General features: G+C 37.9%; 5 protein-coding genes across 5 annotated transcripts; 2 read left to right on the forward strand and 3 right to left on the reverse strand.

The window, feature by feature from the left end:
* Positions 1-128: 128 nt before the first annotated feature.
* On the forward strand, positions 129-4,247 carry EV154DRAFT_517811 (uncharacterized protein). The gene is made up of 9 exons (XM_051602539.1): positions 129-341; positions 413-747; positions 824-1,361; positions 1,459-1,972; positions 2,086-2,389; positions 2,470-3,038; positions 3,133-3,258; positions 3,344-3,977; positions 4,066-4,247. The coding sequence occupies exons 1-9, from the start codon at positions 180-182 to the stop codon at positions 4,112-4,114; spliced, it is 3,231 nt and encodes a 1,076-aa protein (XP_051454828.1). The 5' UTR covers positions 129-179; the 3' UTR covers positions 4,115-4,247.
* On the reverse strand, positions 4,244-6,284 carry EV154DRAFT_544960 (kinase-like domain-containing protein). The gene is made up of 3 exons (XM_051604630.1): positions 5,995-6,284; positions 5,417-5,890; positions 4,244-5,323 (listed from the first exon to the last, which is right to left on the reverse strand). The coding sequence occupies exons 1-3, from the start codon at positions 6,220-6,222 to the stop codon at positions 4,415-4,417; spliced, it is 1,611 nt and encodes a 536-aa protein (XP_051454829.1). The 5' UTR covers positions 6,223-6,284; the 3' UTR covers positions 4,244-4,414.
* Positions 6,285-6,404: 120 nt separating this feature from the next.
* On the reverse strand, positions 6,405-6,964 carry EV154DRAFT_517819 (uncharacterized protein). The gene is made up of 3 exons (XM_051602540.1): positions 6,724-6,964; positions 6,507-6,634; positions 6,405-6,446 (listed from the first exon to the last, which is right to left on the reverse strand). Exons 1-3 carry the CDS (start codon positions 6,744-6,746, stop codon positions 6,427-6,429), a joined length of 171 nt encoding a protein of 56 aa, XP_051454830.1. The 5' UTR covers positions 6,747-6,964; the 3' UTR covers positions 6,405-6,426.
* A 5,511-nt stretch (positions 6,965-12,475) lies between these two features.
* On the reverse strand, positions 12,476-13,648 carry EV154DRAFT_447953 (uncharacterized protein). Its single transcript, XM_051597145.1, has 2 exons — positions 13,201-13,648; positions 12,476-13,125 (listed from the first exon to the last, which is right to left on the reverse strand). The coding sequence occupies exons 1-2, from the start codon at positions 13,641-13,643 to the stop codon at positions 12,531-12,533; spliced, it is 1,038 nt and encodes a 345-aa protein (XP_051454831.1). The 5' UTR covers positions 13,644-13,648; the 3' UTR covers positions 12,476-12,530.
* A 930-nt stretch (positions 13,649-14,578) lies between these two features.
* EV154DRAFT_539339 (caspase domain-containing protein) lies at positions 14,579-18,805 on the forward strand (the record flags this gene model as incomplete). Its single annotated transcript, XM_051604340.1, has 14 exons — positions 14,579-14,604; positions 14,788-15,177; positions 15,240-15,585; positions 15,683-15,985; positions 16,226-16,373; positions 16,410-16,841; positions 16,907-16,964; positions 17,143-17,188; positions 17,261-17,420; positions 17,601-17,636; positions 17,715-17,780; positions 18,026-18,116; positions 18,210-18,327; positions 18,407-18,805. 14 exons carry the CDS (start codon positions 14,579-14,581, stop codon positions 18,803-18,805), a joined length of 2,619 nt encoding a protein of 872 aa, XP_051454832.1.
* Positions 18,806-18,875: the final 70 nt, after the last annotated feature.

Here is an 18,875-nt window from a genome sequence, read left to right on the forward strand (position 1 = left end):
TATAAAGAAAAAAGAATTAAAAAAAAAAAAAAAAAAAAAAAAAGGGTGTGACGCTTATCGTTTTTTTTTTTATTTGAAATACACGCGCGTTTATATATGTATATATATAAAGGGCAGGACTATCTTTTTCCTTTTTTTTTTTTTTTTCTTCTTTTTTTCACCGTAACAAGAGAGGAGACATGAATTTCAGCTTCGAAGGGAATTATAAACCAAGACGTAATATTAACTTGGGAGGTGTCAAATCGGTCGACGATAAACGTGCGTTAATGGCCAAAGCTCAAGCTGAACGTAAAGCCAGAGAACAAGACCGTTTAAAACTCAAAAGTGCACAGCAAATTCAGGTGAATATCTTTAAAAAACCTGTCTTATAATATAATACACTCACAACCTCCCCCCCTTTTCTTTTCTGTAGAACTTCTTTAGAGGACGTAAACAAGCTTCCATCATTCGACACGAACAACGAAAAGAATTCGAACAGTTGCTTGTACAAACTCAAAACGAAACATGCCTAGACCGAAAGAAAAAATTCATTACCACCATGGCCAGACAACTCTTATTATTTTATCAACCCACACCCGGGGACGCACTCTACCTCGACGGGTTTATCGGGCTGCTATTATCACCCGTATCAAACACAACCAGTCTCTTGACCGATATGTTTACCACACAGGATAAAGAGACTCTCGACTCCTGGATTTGGATTGCCTGCTTACTAATTAAAAAGGTGCTTTTACAAAGCATCAAGAGGTACAAAACAAAATAGAAAAAAAAAAAAAAAAATAGGTTGCAAACTGACTCTTTTTTTCAAAAAAAAAAAAAAAAGTCATGCGCCTGCGTGTCAATTGCTATCTCTGTTAATAGACCCGATGACGTACCCACAACATCAGAACGATAGAAACCGTATGCGAATTGTAACTTTTGCATTATTCAACACGGATTTACTCCGCCAGATAAAAGACGTCGTCATGCTGCATACAACCATGGACAAGGGACCGCTCGAAAACATTGTATTCCAATTAGCCACTCTATCACCGCCGTATGACTACCCTGCCTCTTTACTTGTCCAAACCTATGGAAAAAACAAGAAAAACACCCAGTACCTCACAAGGCCTCTCTTGGTGCGCATGCTCACCCTCGAATTATTGACACAACCTTTCTTACTCGATCACCTATCCCATCATCTAGCGACAGCACTCGTCACTCATTTGCCCTTAAAAGACATCTTGGACACAACAGCTACCTTGTTTTATCATGAGGATGGACAGCAACAGAGATTGCAGGATATGGCAGTGGCGGGATTATTAATGAATATTACCGAATTGAGTGATATTGATTCTGGTAAATACTTGGATGGCGCACTTGTAAGTCCTTTTATATATATATGTGTGTGTGAGAGAGAGATAAAAACTACCTTTCTAATTTCAAAAACAACAATAACAAAAAAAAAAAAAAAAAAAGACGGAATATGCCAAGGCTGTACAATTGCTATTGACGCATTTGCCAATTTCTTATTTAGCAGACCCCAGTGCTCCCGTCAATCACGATATGATGGATGTAGAAGATGATTCATCCTCAGATGATGAGGAGGAGAAGCCGGATATCATCATGAAGGAGGCGACACAAGTACCCGGTGAGAGTCAAGACGAAATTTTACCGGGTATACGAGCACGACTGGGATTACTGTATGATTCGGAACGCGTGAACCATTTATTATACCGATTTATGAAATTGGCCACCTCAGCAGGAAACGGTGAAGTGATTCAATCTATCTCGAGCTTTTTCAATACCCTCATGTTACGTTGGCCCATGAAAAAGGACACCATCCTCAATACCTTGTTATACAAGGCCTCCAATACACACCATTTACTGCAGATTTTATGGCACGCTTGGTCGGATTCGGACGAATCCATCCTTTTTAAAGAGGACCAAAGTATCATTCGACATTTATCTGAAGCCGTTAAATCCATTACAGGTAAAACACATGTATCTTTCACAGATAGAGAAAAAAAAAAGGGGGGGGGGGTTCGTGTGGGGGGTCTTTTTAAACGCTCCCTTCATTAAAAACATATAAACACAAAAAAATAGATTCGAAAAAGACGTGCTTTGAAAGTTGGTCTGTTTTATTCTTACTTTGTGAGGTCTATACTCGATTATTATTAACCCTGGGCGATGAAGAATTTCTGGAAAAGAATCCATCCACTGTCCATTCCAATCCTTTGGGATTAACGCAGGTGATGGAATTAGGTACACAACTAAAGAATATTTCGTTTGTCATGTTTTGGCGTGCCAACAGTATGGATCTTACACAATCGATTGGATTCACGGGTATTCAATTAACTCAGCTTCGTACCAGTGTCACTCATCTATTGCAACAAATTCATATGCGAGAGTAAGTACCCCCCCAAAGAATGAAGGCCTTTTATATATATATATATATCTTATCCCGCCCATCTTTTTTTTTTTTTTTAGTTCGCGTCGACCCTTCTGTCCCGAAGATCATTGGTTAATACCCGACTTGGATACCGATACCTTCTCCAGCGAAGCGGTAGCGGAAGAGTTTAACCTGGAGAGCGAACAACAACAGGAGCATAACATGCCACTCAGACCCTTACGTATGATATCTAAGGGTCGATTAGCCGTGATCAGTCCTCGCCTTGGATTGTTAAACAACATCCCCTTTGTGATCCCCTTTGAGCAACGTGTCGAGATCTTTCGGATGTTTGTCCAGAACGACAAGAAACGTAACAAGATTGATGAGTTCTATAGTCGTCCCAAAGCCGCTGCCACTGTGAGAAGAGACCATATGTTGGAAGACGGCTTTCATTCACTCAACGCCTTGGGCGTCGAATTGAAAAATAAGGTGGCTATTTCCTTTGTGGATGAGTTTGGTTTGGAAGAGGCAGGGATTGATGGTGGTGGCGTCTTCAAGGAGTTTTTGACAGGTCTGAGTGTGGAAGCGTTTGATACAAATTATGGTTTGTTTGTCACTACCCCGGATAATTTGATCTATCCAAATCCAAGCTCAAGAGCGACAGAACGTAAGTTTTTACTGCCATCCAAAAAAAAAAAAAAAATTGTCACAGGAATGGGGGATTTTTTTCAACCTTTTTTTTTTCTTTTTTTCTTTTATAGCCCAAAAATTAGAATATTTCAAGTTCCTTGGCTTAATTATTGGTAAAGCAGTGTACGAGGGTATTTTGTTGGATGTTGCATTTGCCGAATTCTTTTTAAAGAAATGTCTTGGAAAGGTCAACTGTTGTAAGTACTGCTTTTTTTTTTTTTAAAAAAAAAAAAAAAAAAAAAAAAAAAATCGATAATGACTAAGAAGAAAAAAAAAAAAAAGTGGATGATTTGGTCTCGTTGGACCCTGAATTATACAAGGGATTATTAGCAGTAAAGAATTTCGATGGGAATGTCGAAGATCTTTCTTTGGACTTTACCAGTACGCATCTGGAGAACGGTCGGTCTGTGAATGTAGAGTTAATCGCGAACGGAAGCCAAATCGCGGTCACGAACGCGAACCGAATCCAGTACATCTATCTGATGGCGAATTATCGATTGAATGTGCAGATTGCCAAACAATGCAGAGCCTTCTTTCGAGGATTGTCCACGATTGTGGATATTAAATGGCTTCGCATGTTTAATCCACAAGAGTTACAGATTATGCTGGGTGGGGCCTCCGTGCCCATCGATCTGAGGGATCTACGTACCCATACCGTACTTGCAGGGTTTACAGAACGCGATGGGGCCGTACAGAACTTTTGGAAGGCCCTCGAGTCGTTTGATAATTCACTACGCATGAAGTTTGTCAAATTCGTCACGTCTTGCTCTCGACCACCCTTGTTAGGTTTCAAGGAACTCGTACCCCAGTTTTGTCTTCGTAATGCGGGTGATACCAATGAAAGATTGCCTACCAGCTCTACCTGCGTCAATTTGTTGAAATTGCCTAATTATAGTAACTATGAAATCCTAAGAGAGTAAGTGCATCTATTTAAATTTACCCCCGCGGTTTTTTTTTTTTTTTTTTTTTTCAAAAAAAATTGTTAATTTTTTTGGTGCGAATAGGAAATTACTGTATGCAATTACGGCGGATGCTGGATTTGATTTGTCATAGAACAAACAAAAAAAAAAAATCACATTTTTGTTTGTAACAAATACAATCTCTATTTTTGCATAAATAATAAAATGACCCAGTACCCTGGGAATGTTTGCTATTTATAAATGTTACAGAATAAAAGACACCCCTGATACAGTTTTTTTTTTTTTATATATATATATAAAAACAACGCTAATGGGATATATTACTAATTATTATACTACATTTAAATGGGGGGATTGAGAGAGAATGCAAAAAAAAAAAAGAAAAAAAGAAGGAAAGGGGTTTGCCTAGTTTGTATTTTTTTTTTTTTTTTTGTTACAGACAAGGAGGAAAACTTTGGAGTAAATTGGGATAACTTTTTAGACGTTGATGGGATGGACGAGTGACGGAAGCGGTCAAGACATGATTTCCTACCTGACATAACGTTGTCATGGTATTGGAGGAAGTAGTAGAACAAGTGGAAGCAGCATCATCATCGTCCGATTGTAGTAATTGCGGTGTGGATTTTCTATAATTGAACAAGAATTGATCCACTTCGTTTCTTCTTTCCTTGATGTAACCCAGTGTCCTCTGCCCTAATGGGACTCGCTTTGTACGCAACGTATGACACAGATGCGTCAGTCGTCGATGGATCGTGTACGCGTTCGGTCGTTTTGTCGGATCCGAATGAAGGCAATCCACATAGATATCTTCCCATTCTTTCAATACGCCCGGTATAGGTTCAATACGATACACACACGGATCAACAAGTGCATCACTAGGAAATGTCACCCTCGAGATCAATTGCCATAGAACAATACCCAGTGCATACATATCAGCTGAGGTACTTAGACCCGTGGAAACAACTTCGGGCGCAACATAAGGCCATCGGCCCGCCCACTTCATATCTGTGTTGGGTTGTTGATCATTGTTTCGATGCATAAAGGTGATATCCACTAATTCACCAACATAATCTGCATTGTTTAACAAGATATTTCGTGGGTGAATATTACCATGAATATAATTCCAATGCAAATCCTTGATATCTTTAGTGAGACTCAGGGCTAATTGACATGGTTTGTAGTAGTCGATGGGCGTGTCCTTTTCGATATGGTCTTCTAAATTACCAAATTTTGCCTTGGTCATCACCAGCATTAATTTACTGTAGCCTGATGCTTCGTCGTAATGAACTGTTAAACCGAGGATTGGGATAGCGGAGGCGATCAAGATGGGATCCAAGTTGAACTAACAGGTGTAAAAGAAAGGGGGGGGTGGGTGGGAAATTTAGAACTAGGCACGGGGAGGAAAATGATTGAGAAAAGCTTTTTTTTATCTTACCTTGTGATCGGGATCGACGGTGATGCCTTTAAGAAAGACTTGGTTCCATCTCTCTGGTATTTGGGAGTCATGAAGAGCATATGGGGGTACAAAATTGACGAGATAAGAAGGAGCTAGACCTTCGAAATTATTACTGTTTTGTCTCGACTTATTTTTAAACCAATTGGGCGGAAATAAAGGTATGGTGTTTAATCGAAAGGTACCCTTGAGGGTCAATGTACGATTTGTTTGGTGCCAATCACCAATGTATCTGCAGATATCTTGTAACAAGTTTTGATGATCTGGATGCACGTTATACCTGACAATGATGCGATTGAGCCAAGGTTGAATATGGGTGGTGTCAAATACATGATCGGTCGTGATTAATTGTTGCGCCGACGAACGTGTGACCCCGTGCTCCAACCAGTTCCACATATGCTCAACTGAGAATACCACATTCCATTTCTGATACCATTGGTCACTGATGTCCCAAACCTAAATTATTATATTTTTCATACAAAAAAAAATGAAAAATGAATACCTTATTTTATCAAAATGCAAAAAATAAAAAAAAAAAATTATATATTTCTTTACATTACATATCGACCAAACCTTGGATTTAATTCATACTGTGACTTTTTATCGTTTTCAAAATCATGAAACGCTTGCTGGATCGTACGGTCTTTCGGTACGGACTCGTTCTCATAGAGAATCGACTCAAACTCGTCTAAATCAAAAGAGGCCGGATTGTGTTTAATAAGTGTAATTGCATAATCACGATAAAAGTTAATATCGGATTCCAATAGATATTGTGATAATTGTGACATTTGTGTGTGTATTTAAAAAAAAAAAGAAAAAGGTTCATAAATCCATTCTATATGGGACAGAGAGAAGAAGAAAAGAAGAAAGGAAAAAAAAAAAAAAAAAAAAAAAAAAAAAAAGGGCCAGTTTAAAAGTTTATTATTTTTATATAGAAAAAAAAAAAGACCATCAATCTAGGCCTTTTCACAAAAAAAAAAAAAAAAAAAAAATTAATCTCTCTTTCCGGAGCCTATTCATGTGTAATCATTGTTAATTCCTTTCTGATGCCCTTTTTTATATTCGTTTTTACCTTCTGCTCCATCACGAATCTCCTTCAAAAATAGACTTAACCTATATCTTAGTTTGGTGACTAATTTATCTTCATCTTTATCTGGAGCTCCTAATTGATCCAAGAGGTATTCAGCCTCATCAATATCTCTATTTTAATATGATAAATTAACATGTGTGTAATGCAAATCCCCGTCTTTTTTTTTTTATTATTTTCTTTCTTGTATCTGTTTACTTACAGTACAAGTGATCCTCGGTTCATTCTCTCTCTCTGTGTGTGTAGTAGTAAAAAAAGAAACAAGTATACTTTTTTTTTTTAATAAAAACCCACATTTTATATCTTTCCGAATCTAAAAAAAACTCTTCTCTTGACCCAGGACTCACGGCCCTATTGTAACCATGACCGAAAAAGTCTCCGACTTCCTTAAAAGGTTTCTCTTTTTTTTTTTTTTACTTGTCAAATTACTTGGTAACCGCCCCCCTTAATTTATCTGTGTGTCTATTTAAATAAAAACACACTCAACCAAAAAAATTTACTACCCTTGAAAAAAAAACACTTTTTTTTTTTTTTTTTTTTTGCACACCGATTGAGGCGTAAAATTACTCTGTATGACCATTTGCATTATCCCCCCCCATCTGATATAGATAAACGCGCATAGTCGCTTGATACGGGCCTGCCACTCGTTCACTTGTTTAATTACAAACTCTAGAAAAAGGCGCCTGATTATGTAATGTCTTTGCTATACCCCCCAAAAAAAAGTTATTCTTTTGACCTGGAATACATGTTTAAAAAGTAAATGGTTATGAATTATAATATGACATATAATCCCCTCCTCCCCCCAACTTGTCTAGAAATAAGCATGACTTGAAGGCGTTTACCAAAAAAAAAACTCTCCCTCTAGATTTATGTCGCTTAACATCCCCCCCCCCATAAAGATTAAAAGAACGACATGGTAACATTTGGGATAACAGTGTATAAATTCTCCTCCTTATAAGCAATTATACCCTGTTCAGAACTAAGATCACTAAAAAATAATGATATCCTAACGTCTATTCATTTGGACACTATAACACATCCTTTTTTTTTTGCATCTTCTTTTTTAACGTAGTCTAAACAAAAATGTTCGATAAAAACCTGCAACGTTTTGTCTAACAATGGAATAAGTGGTAACTCTTCTTTCCCCCCCCCAAAAAAAATCCATCCTAGATGAGAGGATTTATATCGAACACGACCTTTGTAGCATGGATTACCTTTTTTGATATGACAAAGTGATATTGTAAAACGACAATTCATTGCAAAAAAGCACGACACCCCTATGAGCCGCGAGGGTTTCCCCCCCCCCCATCATTTAGACGGGTTCCGATAAAACAAAAAGGGTGAGTTCATGCTGCTTTTCATAGTGTCAATCGTTGTCACTTTAGACAATTTCTAGATTTGGTGCGATCATGCTAATAACATGGAACGAAACGGATAAATAGTACCGTTGTGTATCGGTAAAAGTAAAGCGTTTGATCTAACTCTTTTACCAAAGACTTTTGGGTATGGCCAAATTGGTCCCTTTTTCTTTTTTATAAAAAAGAAAAAAGTAAAGAGCAAGCTGCTCACATCACCATGTAGTTTCCATTGTTCATAGCATCACAAAACCACCAGAGTCGAAGCATAATAATCCCATGTGCTATGGTATTTTTTTTTTTTTTAACTTTGTATAGTAAACTCGAACAAATGTGCTTCCTTTTAAGCATAAAAAAAAAAGCAATTGTACTGAATATCTTGAGAATGTACGAACACGTCAAGATGCCCAACAGTAATATGCTTTCCGATTTAATACCGGGTAACCAAGGTAACTGCTGACAGTCCTTCAAGTTTATATTAAAAAACGAAACATGCCTATCTACAGCACTAATAACGTTTCCCTCCTCTCCCTTATACTTTTTGTTTTTGTTTTTTGATGGACTAAAAGGGGGGGTGGGAGTAGATGGTGAAAGCAACATAAACATAAAGAGTATTATACAAGAAAAGTGGCACTGATAAATTAGATGGGTTACCCTTACTTACGCCCTTTTAAGTATGAAACGTCTAACCCACTTTTTGTTTATTTTTAATTCGTCATGCCTGAGAATCAAACAAAGTATAAAATGCTGCTGTAGACCCACTTTTTTCTTTCTGCTTTTTGCCTCTCTCTTTAAGAGCAGGATCACTTGATCGTTGTTCATACGGGATGGCCCTATGATTGACGAATAAGCCTTTTCGTTGGGCATGGGCATGATGCACCTTTTTTCATTGAACAACGACAAAAAAAAAAAAAAAAAAAAAAAAAAAAAAAATTGTATTGAACTGGGTGAGAGTAGTGCGCTCTCTTTCACCAATAATATCAATTGAGCGGCCCATTGTTGCCCCCCCCCACACTTTTTCTTTCTCTCCTCTTTCCCAAAGATGTATAGAGTTTTTATTATTATTATACGAGATCGCGGCCCCAGCCCACTTCGGTAATTTTTTGACCTTCGCTTCGCTACGGTAAAAATAACCTACGTTCATGCTGGGGGCGATCTCGCGCCTGCAGCGGGCCACCGACGCCACTCAATGTTTATAAATGGGACAAAAATAGATTTTATTGATAATGAATATTTTATGTTTAATTTTGTATTCGAGTTAGTACTTCAGTAAATACAACGTTGTCTGTGAGTCTTGAAAATGACTGCCCTTTCAGTAACATTACTTTGAGATTAGCAGGATTACGGACCCGTGATAAAGCAACATAAAGTTGACCGTGCGTGAAAACGGGTATGATCAGACAATTGGTGCAAAAGAAAGAGTTTGGCCTTGGTCGGAACTTACAGCCCCTCCCAGCTCACTCAATGCTAATCAATTTTTTTCACTCAATGTTTTATGTACTGTGTTGGTCGGGACTTACAGCCCCTCCCAGCTCATTCAATGCTAATCATTATTTTTTTCACTCAATGTTTTATGTACTATGTAGGTTGGGACTTACAGCCCCTCCCAGATCACTCAATGCTAATCAATTTTTTTCATTCAATGTTTTGTGTACTGTGTTGGTCGGGACTTACAGCCCCTCCCAGCTCAGTAGGTGTTTATTATACTCATACATGTCTGTTGCTTCGACCTGCGCTTCGCTTGGCCGCGCAAAAAAAAAAAAAAAAAAAAAAGAACAGTCCGAATTACTAAATATGGTATATACTGCAAAGTCAAAACAATCATTATAATATTGATACATGTCTGTTGCTTCGACCTGCGCTTCGCTTGGCCGCGCAAAAAAAAAAAAAAAAAAAAAAAGAACAGTCCGAATTACTAAATATGGTATATACTGCAAAGTCAAAACAATCATTATAATATTGATACATGTCTGTTGCTTCGACCTGCGCTTCGCTTGGCCGCGCAAAAAAAAAAAAAAAAAAAAAAGAACAGTCCGAATTACTAAATATGGTATATACTGCAAAGTCAAAACAATCATTATAATATTGATACATGTCTGTTGCTTCGACCTGCGCTTCGCTTGGCCGCGCAAAAAAAAAAAAAAAAAAAAAAGAACAGTCCGAATTACTAAATATGGTATATACTGCAAAGTCAAAACAATCATTATAATATTGATTTTATTCGCTCTCTTGTTCAATTAAAAATAGAAAGGAAGCATAGGTACAAAGCCTCTGCGTGGTCCATTCCGGAGCAACACTTTTAGTGTCTGTAAGAAAGATGGGGGGGAATATGTTTCGCTTAAAGAATGCAATAAGTAGACGAACACCGCAAGATCTTTTGAATGAGATTGTTCAACTTGTTCTACGATCTCCCGAAAAAGCATCGGTCTGCCTTCAAGATTGGTGTAGGGATCAAAGAGTTTATGAATGCATGCTAAAATAACAACCAATGTGTTAAACTTTTCTACATACATTTAAAGGTATTGAATAACAGTGGTGTTCAGTTAACAAGTGAACATGATTTATCGCCATGAAACATGACATACAATAATGGTTTTAATTTTTCGTTTGTTATTTATAATTAAAAAAAAAAATTAAGTTATCAGACTTGTAGCGCCTTCCTTGCCATGTCCTTGGAATAAAGACAGGCGAGATCATCAACTGACGAAAACTGTTCAGAGAACAATGATCGGCACACTTCACTCAAAAGAAGGTCTACTGAAAATCATCGACTAACTTTGGGATTGTATCTAGTTTAGAAAACGTAGAATTGAAACATACTGCATACAGATCCTGTAGAGTACGGTCACTAAAGAAAAAAATTCATTGCTTACTTTTTCGCTCCTTTTATACTTTTTTTTTTTTTTGGGGGCTTTAATCGGATTGTCAAATATTCAGTATAAAAAAAAAATTTTTTTTTCAAGAAGGGACTGGCTTTTTTACGGTAATTGTGATAGCCGCTCCCCAACCCTACGTTTTACTCCCCAAAGTGATCATGTCGCATAAGAAGTGTTAAAACCCTTTTTTTTTTTTGGCTAAACTAAAACAAAATCTTTTAATCTAGCATGTATCTCCAATGACGTATTTTGTTTTCATTTTTTTTTTTATTTCTGATAAAACATATCAAAAAGCAGGGAAAGGATGACATTGTGACAAAAACCGCCACAGCTGCTACTGATGATCTAGAACTCCATCTTTTCCAATACTGTCAATGGTATAAAAAAAAAAAAAAGTCTCGTAGCATACTTGCTAATAAAAAAAAAAAAAAGAATGTTAGCTTTCATGATATATTTCTTATTCCACCTTTTTTTTTTTCTTTAAGTGATATAATGCAAAAAGCCAAATATCAATTGCGCACGAAATGAAAAATACTGTTGATTTCACCTTTGACATTGTACAAGCTTGTACAGCTTTTTATATTGTTTGATAAAAGTTGAATGATGACCTCTCCAAAAGCGAGCAGATTCACTTTATAAGTTTTATGCAAAAAGAGAGAGTTTTATTATTGAATGATTATCAGCAAAAAAAAAAAAATGGTAAAATTAAGCAAAATTAAGATAAAAGTGGGGAGGTGGGGGGTTTTCAAATTAAAAGAATCCATTGGCACCACTAGCATAACCACTATCAGGGCTCTTGACCGTCTCCCCTTCCTGATGAACATAGGCCTCAATACCACGATTGGGATCGAACATAGCGTCAGACACAGGAATCAAGTTGAGAGCACGCAAGAAATCTGCTTGGGTAGTAATCTCCATCTCCTTGATTTTCTCTTGTTGGGGTACTTTCAAAGTGATGCTCTTGATCTTGATATTGTACGGGTCCAACGCGATTTGCGCTTGGCTCATAAAATTAGCATACATGTTGGACGAGTTATAAGATTGTACAATGGCACGTTCAATACCGCTCAAGGGAGTAAAGATCAATCTCCAATAAGTGTTGGGCATATGTCTGGGACGTGCAGGAACTTGTTTCTGACGATACTTTTTTTTTTTTTTCTAGTGTGAGTTTATTGGGCTTTTAAATTAGTTTAAGGGGGTAGTAGCAACTTACGTAGTCTGTATAGCACATTTTTTTTTTTTTGGGTTTGGATGTTTGAAATGTGAAAAAGATTGGACTTTTTCTTTTCTTTTGCGAACGCGTTTATATAGAGTATAGGTTGATACATTGTGTTCTTTATACATCAAAAGGATTGTTTCTTTATTTTTTATTTTTTCACACACAAATTAAACAAAGTTGTTTATTCACACACAAATTAAAATGGGTAAACTGATACAGTCTGCGTTTATTTTTACAATATCTCATTTAACTAAAGATAAAACCAATACACAGATGACAGGAGGTAATAGGCAGGTGGGTAAACGAGGACTCGACCTTCCTTAAGCAAGTTGGCTGAGTACCCGTCATTCTCTTGTATATTCACCTAACACAAGAAATTCGCTCAAGGGTAAGTACAAAGGCGTCTCTTATTCTGAATCAATTTTACAAGCTTAAAACTTCTTTTATGTAAAACAAAAGTGGCCTTTTTTTATAATGGGTTTTATTTTTATTTTTTTTTTATTGAGGAATAAATGTGGGGGATGGGAAAAGAAATCTTTTTTTATATGTTATATTGTATTTACAAATCAGCAACATGAACAACTTGTTTACCAAAGTTTTTACCGCGCAAGACACCAATTAAGGCTTCGGGGGTACTTTCGATACCCTCAGCAATATCTTCACGATACTTAATCTCACCAGCCTTCAACCATTCGGTCACATCCTTTCTGAAGGGTTCTGTCATTTCAGGGCTATCACCCACAATAAAGCCACGGATCTCGAGCGACTTGGCCACAACTTGCAGCAAGTTATGAATAGGTTCAGGGTTTTGCGTGTTGTATTGAGAGATCATACCACAGCACACGATACGTGCAAAACGGTTGGCATGGTTAATTACAGCCTCCAACATCTTTCCACCTACATTCTCAAAGTAGATATCAATACCGTTGGGACAATGAACGCTAAGGGCTTCCTCGTAATCTGTGGTCTTGTAGTTAAATGCAGCATCGAAACCAAGTTCCTTCAAGTAGGCCACCTTTTCATCTGAACCAGCAGAACCAACCACTCTCAAACCAAGTCTAGCACCAATTTGTCCCACTAATTGACCAACTGCACCAGAGGCAGCAGACACATACAAGGTCTCGCCCTTGACAGGTTTACCAAACTTGATTAAGCTATATATAAAAAAAAAAGAGGAGTTTTAATACGTGATGATAATTTTCTTTTAGCGCGCATAATAATTTCCTTACCCAACATAGGCGGTCATACCGGGCATACCGAGGACACCAACGTAGTTACTGATAGGAAGACCTGATGTCTTGATTTCGTTACGTACTTCAAAGTAGGGGGTGTAAGCCTCGGGTACAAGCACGTATTCGGCAAAGGAACCAAGACCGTAAACAAGATCGCCTTGAGCAAACTTGGGGTTGTTGGACTTGAGAACTTGGGTGACGACGTGACCGGACATGGGTTGGTTGAGAGGGAAAGCGGGAGAGTAGGATTGAATACTGACATCTCTCATACGTCCACGCATGTAAGGATCGACAGACAAGACTAAAGTCTTGAGGAGAATAGCACCTTGAGGAAGTTCAGCATCGAGATCGATCTCAGATTTTTCGACAATCATGTGTTCACCAGCAACGGGGAAAGTAGTAGGGATTTTGGCAAAGATAATTTTAGTGTTAGAAACCATTTTGTGTGTTTTGTTATAATAATAAAAAAAAAGAAAGAAAGATCAATTGAAAGCAACTATTTATATATTATGCAGAATTTAAAAAGCCCGATCGTTGTATTATTAATTCAAAAGTTGACCTCACGCAAACTAGTATTCTAAGAAAGAATATATTATTCATCAATTCTAACCATAGTGGATGTTTTTGAAAAAAAACTTAATCATCACAGATACTCCTCATGTTACACACCGCTACACCAAAGATCGATCTGAGGTGGGGGGGATGGCAATGAACATCATACTTAAACTCAGCTAAAATAAAAAAAATGTCAAAAAAAAGTTGGGCGCGTGTATCTCTGACGTACAGACCCACCCCCCCCTAAAACCCAGAAAATAAAAAAAGACAAACACAAAAATCTCGGAATAAAGGTTTAGGCATTACTCCTTCAGCCTCATTAAAGGGGCTGTCGAATAAAGCAACAAAAAAGGGTTTTGCCTACTTGGGATAAAGGTTTTACCGTTTTTTTTTTTTTTTTTGAGTTTTGCCCATAGTTTTTTTCTTTATTTTACTTTTTCTACCCCCACCCCTTCTTTTTTTCCCCTCCTTCTCTCTCTTTAGATAAACTAACAAAGGGAAAGAGACCTTGAATGGAAAAAGTAGGACAGGCACAAGAGATTAGCTGGAATAGCCACTTTCCAAATAAAGATTCCAGCAAAAGTCCACCATCAGGAACCAAGCGATCCCGAATAACCAGAGCATGTAAGCATATACAATTTCTTCTTTTTTTTTCTCAGCCTGTCACTCACACTTCTACTAAAATAGGTGATATCTGTCGTCGAAAGAAAATCAAGCAAGTCTCTCTCTCTCTTTTTTTTTTTTTTTTTTTGTACTAACTAACCTCTCTTGGGTAGATGTGATATTGATAACTCGCAACAATGTATGACATGTAAACAATATGGATGGGAATGTACATTTAATGATGTGAGTGCCCTGTTTAAATTTGATATTGGTTAATATTTTCCCGGGCTAAAAGCACAACCAAACTGACTTCATTTTTTGGGGGTAACAATAGACGACAAAAAAAAGAGGGCCACCAAAAGGGTAAGTGGTACAATGGAATCGCCAATAAATAAAAAATAAAAAATGCTGATTATTCTTAAATAGCTACATTGAAAGCTTAGAAACACGATTGAAAAAGATGGAAGCTTTATTAAAGACAATGCAGGAAGGAGAAGAGAAAAAGGAGACGGTCGAGATGCCTAAATCCATCGAACACAACAAGGTCGTAAGATATCTGGGGAGTTCTTCGGGTTATTATTTAGTACGCGATATCCTATCCACCGACGAAAAAGTCGTGGAGGAAGTAAGAGATATACCCAATGAAAAAGACCCTATCGGCCCCGTTCGCTTCAAAAAGATCAATGTCATGGATGACGACGTCATGTTTGTTCGAGATAAAACTATGGCTGAGCACGTCGATCAATTAGAAACGGATAAACTGGATCTTAATACCAGCATTGTATCCAAGTCCCTCTTGACAGATCTCATCACCAGGTAAATATATAATAATGAAATAGTCCTTCCGTATGCTCACACATATAATCCGCCCCATTAAGGTTTTTCGAAATGGATCATGCAAGTTTACCCGTCGTCCAAAAACAAACGTTTATGGATGCTTATGAAGGCCGCTCAGATCCGCCTCCAGCCACCATCCTCATTTACGCCATTTGCACACACGTCTGTCTTTTGCTGCAAAAGGACGACCCCATCTTTATCAACGCCGGAAGCAACCGTACCGAATTATTCACCACTCTGGCTGACTATACCACCAATCTTGTCCGAAAAGAATACCTCACTCCACGACTCGCTACCATTCAAGCCTTGATTTTATTATGTGCCTATCCAGATTGTGACAAGTCCTTTTATAAAAATTGGCTTAGAGCCGGTATGGCCGTGCGAATGGTACACCTAAAAAAAAAAAAAAAATTAGGAGGAGGGATGCACACACACACACACCATCGAAGCTGAGACTAATAACTTAATGAATCATCTTGTGTAGGCACAGGAACTAGGTCTTCATAGAACGCTGGAGAAACTACCATTAACCGACGAAATGTTTGAGGCGCGTAAACGATTGTGGTATTGTACATATATTACCGATCGTTGGTGCTGTGCGGTCATGGGTAGACCTTTAGCCATCTCAGACGCCGATTGTGATATCGAATTACCTCACGTCAATGGCGGTCCCAACGGCAACGAAGATTACTCCGTCTTCATTAACTTTATCAAGCTCTCGGGGATCCTAGGAGAAGTGCTTCGTCGCATCTATTCGGCTAAAGCACAATCGCAGGGCTATAAACATGTATCGACGCATCACACCGTACAAAGCATCTACCGTATGCTTCAGGATTGGCTTTCCCAGGTACCGGAGCATCAACGCTTGAGCTCGGAAGAAGCCAGATCGATCTATAGAAACAAAATCATGACCAACAAAGTCAGAGAAGCTGGACCTTTGATGACTTGTTATCATGTCGTAATCATTCTTCTCTACCGCATCTTTATGGTGTCTGATAAATCTGACGTGTTACCGGAATTGTACGAGGAGGCTAATACACGTTGCACAGAAGCTGCCAAGAGTGTGGTTGACATTGCTAGATTACTCACTCCCTCCGAAGTCGTACATTTCGGCTGGAATTTTGCCGGTAAGCATGCTCCCACACACACACACACACACACACACATTGAGGGGGGTTCTATTCAATAGCTGACATCTTTCTTCACCATAGGCTATTCTGTCTTTCAAGCGAGTCTCATCCATGTCTATAATTGCACAAGCACGAATCCAAAGATTGCTAGTTCGGCTCGAGAATATGTCAAGCTGTCCATCGATGAATGTATTCAACCCATGAGTCATGTCATGACCAACGCACCACCCGCTATTCCTCTTTTGCAAACCTTGATGGATTTAATTGGAACGGATACGATACATGAAGAAACGAGCTTGACAGCACCGACACAGCAGCAGCAGTTGTCTCCTATGAGCGTGCATGCCATCGTGAGCGATTGGGGAGATACTGATTTGCCTTCCTCGGCAGCAACATCATCAGCCGGGAATAATGGAGAGTCATTTGTGCAGAATAATGTGTCTTTGGCTGCATGGCAGAGTTTATTTTCTTCGGCGGCTACACCATTTTTTGAGAACGAAACAGATTGGCAAGGTAACAAAAAATTTAAACATGACGTTTTTTTTTTTTTTTTAATATAAATAACCTATTTTACGCAGCAACACTTGCATCATTGTTTGACGACGGTCAAAACAAACCAAATACCACGTTTATGCAGTAAAACGAGAAAAAAAAAGATTCCTTTTTACTGTATTTCAAAATAAAACTTTAATTTTTTTGTGAACCCAGAATTTAGTATAAATCATGTCTTGGCCCTTTTTTTTTTTCCCTTTTTCTTTTTTTTCCTCCTTTAGTCATTATTTCTTAAAACCATGGACGATTACGGATACCCCAGACAAGAAGAGGAAGAACAACGTACTTCCTACTATTCTTCCACAAAGGTATATATATATATATAAAAAAATCACACATAAACGCGTTTTCCCCCCTAAAGAAACCGTGTTTTTTTACAGACCTCGCATCATACCAGCAGTTATTCATCCAACTCGTACGGCTACGGTAATCCCGAAGACGATAGTAACGATCCAGGTTTCTCTGAAGAGGACTATGAACATCCCAACCCTTCTTATTCTCAACCTCCTCAATCCAAGCATAACCCAGGCCCCGATCCAGGTGAGAGAGTTCTTACAGATATGGGCTTAGTTCGAGTCGTGTCACCCCCTCCCCCAAAATAATAAAAAAAAAAAAACTAATTTCTTTTTTCTTGATTAGTGCAGTATGGCAGTGGCATGACAACCCATAGTGAAGAAAATCCTGGAAACGAGTTCTTCTTACATGTCGATCCTACCGTAGATGATGAAGATGCTCAAGAATTCGAACTCTCCAACTGTACGGTATTTTTTTTTTTTTTGATGCATTTCAGTAAGTGTACGGTGGAAAGAAAAAACTGAAAAAAAAAAAATGTAGGTCATGGTAGAAAGAGAGCTTTATTGATCGGTATTAACTATACCGGAACTGCAAATGAATTGAGTGGTATGAACCGAAGAGAAACTTTTTTTTTTTTTTTTTTTTTTTTTCAAATTGTACTAGCACGAACTGACTTTTTTCTGCATAGGTTGTCATAATGATGTAGCTAATATCAAAAAGTTTATCATGAGCCAATATGAGTTTGATGAGGTAAACAAAAGAGTTTTTTTTTTTTTTTTTTTTTTTTTCCGAGTGATCTATGTATTTAATTTTCTATCCTTTGTTATAGAACGATATGGTGGTGTTAACAGATGATCAAGAAGAGGATAAGTTTAAACCAACGCGTGCAAATATTTTAGCTGGCATGAAATGGCTTGTGGATGATGCTCAGCCTGACGATTCGTAAGATGAAAAGAGGAGGAGGGAGTGATTATTTTGGAAAATAAGAGAGAGAGAGAGCTAACATGACGTCGGTAGCTTCTTTTTCCATTATAGTGGTCATGGTGGCAGAGTGAGCGATATTCACAGTGACGAGGATGATTCATTTGATGAGACCATTTATCCTTTAGATTTCGATCAATTCGAAGGAGATTCTGGACAAATTAAAGATGATGTAATGATTTATTACACCCCACCAAAAAAAAAAATAGAAAGACGAGCTAATTTTTTTTTTTTTTTTTTTTTTTTTTTAGGATATGCATGATATTTTGGTTCGACCTTTACCCGCAAAGTGTCGTTTAACTGCCATTTTTGATAGCTGTCATTCAGGCACGGTGCTGGATTTACCTTATGTCTATTCTACCAAGGGAGAAATCAAGGAACAAAACTTGTTCAAGCATGCGGGACAAGGTATCTTTTCCGCAGGTATCGCCTATGCTCGAGGAGACAAGGATGGCGCTTTATCGTCCATCATGTCGTTGGGTAAACAACTCTTTGAGGCACGTAATATCTCTGATCAAGTCCGTAGAAAGAATACATCCCAAGCGGATGTCATCATGTTTTCCGGTTGTAAAGACGATCAAACTTCCGCTGATGCTCAGGAGGCCGGTAAAGCCACAGGCGCCATGAGTTTTGCTCTCATCAGTAAGTGAAAATAAACAAAAAAGGCAACATTTGAAAGAGAGAAAAAAAAAAAAAAAACTAATTTCAAACAAGGTGCAC

This window comes from Mucor mucedo, assembly GCF_025094135.1.
Source record: "Mucor mucedo strain NRRL 3635 chromosome Unknown EV154scaffold_86, whole genome shotgun sequence".
In the NCBI taxonomy this organism is placed as follows: domain Eukaryota; kingdom Fungi; phylum Mucoromycota; class Mucoromycetes; order Mucorales; family Mucoraceae; genus Mucor; species Mucor mucedo.